The sequence below is a fragment of the Calypte anna genome, chromosome 5A (assembly GCF_003957555.1).
Source record: "Calypte anna isolate BGI_N300 chromosome 5A, bCalAnn1_v1.p, whole genome shotgun sequence".
NCBI lineage: Eukaryota > Metazoa > Chordata > Aves > Apodiformes > Trochilidae > Calypte > Calypte anna.
The window spans coordinates 20,476,918-20,480,767 of record NC_044251.1 but is presented as its reverse complement, the minus strand read 5'-3'; the positions used below and the strand labels follow the sequence as shown (position 1 = coordinate 20,480,767).

Sequence of the window (3,850 nt, the reverse complement as noted above, 5' to 3'; positions counted from 1 at the left end):
CTAAAGTAGGGGCCTCCAGAATGGCCAGAGTGGATGACACAGAGGCACAGGAGGGGACCAGATCCAGTAAGATCAGATGGGTAAGGCCACAAGTAGCAGCCCCACTGCCCACTGGGGAGGGTGGGAAGGGCATAGCCACAGCCAGCCCTGACTAACAGCAAGGACAGGTCTGACCTTAATGGTATTCCTGCCCTAATGCAACCTGTTCCCAGGCAGCTGGAACCCCTCTGCAGTTTATGCAGTCCAGCCTAAATTAGAGGATAGGAAACCCCTTCAGGGTCACATAGAAGAAAAGGTAACACTAGGACAGCTCTAGCAGTCAACTTAAATGCTTTTATTGACAATGTCTCTGAACAATAATAAGCAAACAATGCTTAAGTTTCATCCAATTTCACTTTCCACATGTCAAAAAAGACCTCAAGGTAGAAAAAAATAAAATAAAAATATAAATATCTGAGAATCCATCTTAATAAATAAATTAAAAACACAATAAAAACGTTTTCATGGAAAACTTATGTCAGAACATTCAGACCACCTCAACAATGCATGATCAGTAAAGTTACAATGAACATTGATGTAGAACTACAGTACATGGATATAGCTATTTATCTACCTACTAGAAAATAAAATAGAGTCTCTTTCCCCCCACATAAAATGGGGTCATTGCTAAGTTATCAGAACACAATATTGCCAGGAACACAGTAGTTATTATTAATCAGCTGCACTAGATACAAGTTGGGAGATACCCAGCACCCAGGTTTAATTCCAATCATTTAAAACCAAGAGATTAATTAATTAATGCTAGTGATACTAAGGAAGGGAGGGAGTCACCTACCCAGCCATGTGGGACATGCTACAGACTACCAGCTCTCATGGATGGGCCGTTGGGGACGAGACCAAACTCCATGCGATTTGCTACATCTCTGGAAGAGGTACGAGGGCCTCAGTGTGGGTGCTCTGCAGCCCCAGGGCACCAGGCCAGATGGGGGGGTGGCAGTGGCAGGGCCCTCCCCAGGCCCCGGGGAGCCCCATGGGGCACAGCGGCGAGTCCGTGGGGATGCACGGGCAGGGGAGGGGGCCCGGCAGGTCAGTCAATGCTGAAGCCCCTCACAAGGCCAGGAGGGTGGGAGAGCTGAGGGAGTCGGATGAAGGCTCGTTGCTGCTGCTGCCCTTTCCGGTGCGCCGGCAGCGCAACTGGGGAAGGCATCCGCCTCAGGGTAGGTGAAGACGAAGGTGGAGGTGTAGGTGCTGGGGCACGGGGTGCAGGTCACCACAGGGGTGCAGAGGGGCTCCAGCTCACGCTGGTCCCGGCGCCCAGTGACTCCCAGTCCGACGCATAGAAGGAGGAGGCTCCAGGCAGGTCCATGTCGGGCACGGAGCGGAGGCCTCCCGTGGCCCCGTGGGGAAAAGCAGCTCGTCGAAGGGCTCAGCCTTCAGCTCCAGCCCGCCGCTGCGTTCTCTTTGGGCGGCACGGCCGGTGCGGCTTCAGCCATCAGCGGCAGAGCGAAGGCAGCCTCCTCGGCCACGGGGGGGCTGGGGGTGCCTAGGTCCAGCGCGGTAGCAGCCGCCAGCTCCTCAGAGAAGCGCAGCTCCTCGGGCATCTTGCAGGCGGGCCGGTGGGCCGCCAGGATGAACTCCAGTTTCTCCTTCTCCTTCAGCAGGTTAGCGATCTCTGCCTGCAGCGCCGATTTCTCCTCCTCCAGCTGGTCGGTCTCCTGCAGAGAGCGCAGGGCTGTTAGCCAGGGCCAGCACCACCGGCTGGAGTATCTCCCTCCCCTCCCCCCTCTTGCCACCCTTCCTCCTCCTGGGTACCCCCCACCCCGCCTCCCGAGCAGCACTTACCGCTTGCAGCGTGTCGGTGAGCTCCCGCCGCCGGTTGCGGCACTTGGCTGCTGCCATCTTGTTCCTTTCCCGGCGGATTCTTCTCTTCTCCTCCTCCTCAGGGGACAGCTGTGGGTAGAGAGGCCGTTCAGTCCCACCGCCAGCCCGCCAGCCGCGCCCGCCCGCCGCTCCCTCCCCCCCGTTTGCTTCCACAAACACCCCAATAACTTCGGGCCCCGCTTACCTGCTCGACTTTGCCCCTGCGGCCGATGCTCTGCCCGCGGCCGCCCGGCGCCTTCAGTACTGCGGGCGGGAGTAGGCGGCGGGGGCGGGCGCTGATACGCCGTAGGGGTGCCCGCGGCTCTGGGAGGGGGCCACCGAAGAGATGAGGGTGGGCTGCACCAGCCACTGCAGATCAGGGCTGGTAGAGATAGCCGTCACCGTGGGTACGAAGCTGGCGCTGGAGACGGCCAGGTCGGTGCAGAAGTCCTGCGGGACAGAGGAAGAGGGAAGGCTGCCGTCAGCGGGTCGTACGGACCGCTCCTTGCCACCCTCGGGCCGCGCCGGCCGCGGCGCCGCGCTGCAGCGCCGGCTCCACACGAGAGCGGCCTGTTATAAATATCTCTGACGTCTGCGCTGACGCAGACGCTGCTCCGGAGTCTCCTCAATGAACTCGCGTTTTTATCAATGAAGCCGCTTTACACACCCGCCGCAGAGCGCCGTCCGGGCCACGGCTCCCCCGCCCGGCTCGCCGCGGCACCGGGGCCGCTCCCCTAGCCCAGGGCTAGCCCGCCACAGCCTGCCCTCCTCCGCGGGCAGCACCGAAACCCCGCGCCACCTGCTCTAGTCCCGCGATCCCGTCCCGTCCCCTGCCGGGTGTTCCCGTCTCATAGAGAGGGCGCAGCCGGCGTGTCCCCCGTCTCACCTGTGGGTTGACGGGCGAGCCCATGCTGGAGAAGGAGTCCGCCGGGGAAGGGTAATAGGTTAGGCTATCCCCGGCCGGGGAAGCGCTGCTGCAGCGAGAGGAGGGCGTCTCGTACTCCCCGGTGAAGCCCTGGTACATCATGTCGGCTCGGTGCTCGCAAAGCCGGCGGTGCAGGGCGGTGCGATGCGATAGTAGAGAAGCGCTCTTAGGAAGGAGGCGAGGAGGGGGCCGGCTGCGTGCGTCCCTCTGTCCGATCCGCGCCGCGCGTCTTGTCCGCTCCGCCGCTGGGGCTTGCCTCAGCTGCTGGAGTACCGTGAGGCGCCTCCGTTTTATACCCTCCCGCGACGTCCACTAGGGAAGCGCCACCCGCACCCGCGGGGGGGCACCTGCCTGCTCCCGCCCCTGCGCCGGCACCCGGGATCCGCCCCGCGCGCCGCCGGCCGCCGCCTCCCGCGGAAGCGGACCCTCGCGGCAAGGGGCAGGAGGGGGGAGGCGACGCGGGGGGAGCGGCCGGGGCGGTGCGAGAGGGAGGCTGGCGGCGGGGTTCCCCCCCCCGCGGGAGTGGTTTAGGGCCGGGGTCGGGAACCACTGACGCAGGATTCCTTATATGGGACTACATCCTGTTGCGAGGGGGTGTGACTGACGTGAAGCGCTCCAGGCTGCAGCCAAGTGCGGCGGGTTGGGACGGGGCGCGGACGGGACGGAGCGGCCCTGCCCGCCACCGCCCCCCCACGCAGTGCCAGACCCCGCCGAGGGTCGGGCGCACCCACCGTGTGCCCCCGGCGGGCGCCGTCCCGCCGCAGGTGCCCCCTTCACAAGGCGGGAAGGGGGGGCCCAGGCAGCCCCTCTCTGAGAGAGGTATTCCAAGCAGGCGGCAACTCAGGGGCCGGCCAGCCGGGCAGGCAGGCAGAGGTGCGCTTTGCACGGCAAGTAACCGGCGCAGAACGGGGTCTGTCCCGTAGTAACGGGCACGATGGGCCCAACATGTGGACAGCTTGCCTGCCCCTTCCCTGCAGCGAGGAGGGCGTATGTGGTACTGTTTACTTCTCTGTAATATATGCAGGTAATAGTCGAGAGCGAGGGTAATGGCGCTGGGAAGCCCTG

At 62.9% G+C, this 3,850-nt stretch overlaps 1 protein-coding gene across 1 annotated transcript; it reads right to left on the bottom strand.

Moving 5' to 3' along the window:
* Window positions 1-313: 313 nt before the first annotated feature.
* On the bottom strand, window positions 314-3,067 carry FOS (Fos proto-oncogene, AP-1 transcription factor subunit). Its single transcript, XM_030452090.1, is given in 9 exon segments — window positions 314-1,179; window positions 1,182-1,303; window positions 1,306-1,383; window positions 1,386-1,443; window positions 1,446-1,715; window positions 1,843-1,950; window positions 2,066-2,130; window positions 2,133-2,310; window positions 2,747-3,067. Coding segments are annotated over 9 exon segments (1,092 nt in total). The 5' UTR covers window positions 2,888-3,067; the 3' UTR covers window positions 314-1,107.
* Window positions 3,068-3,850: the final 783 nt, after the last annotated feature.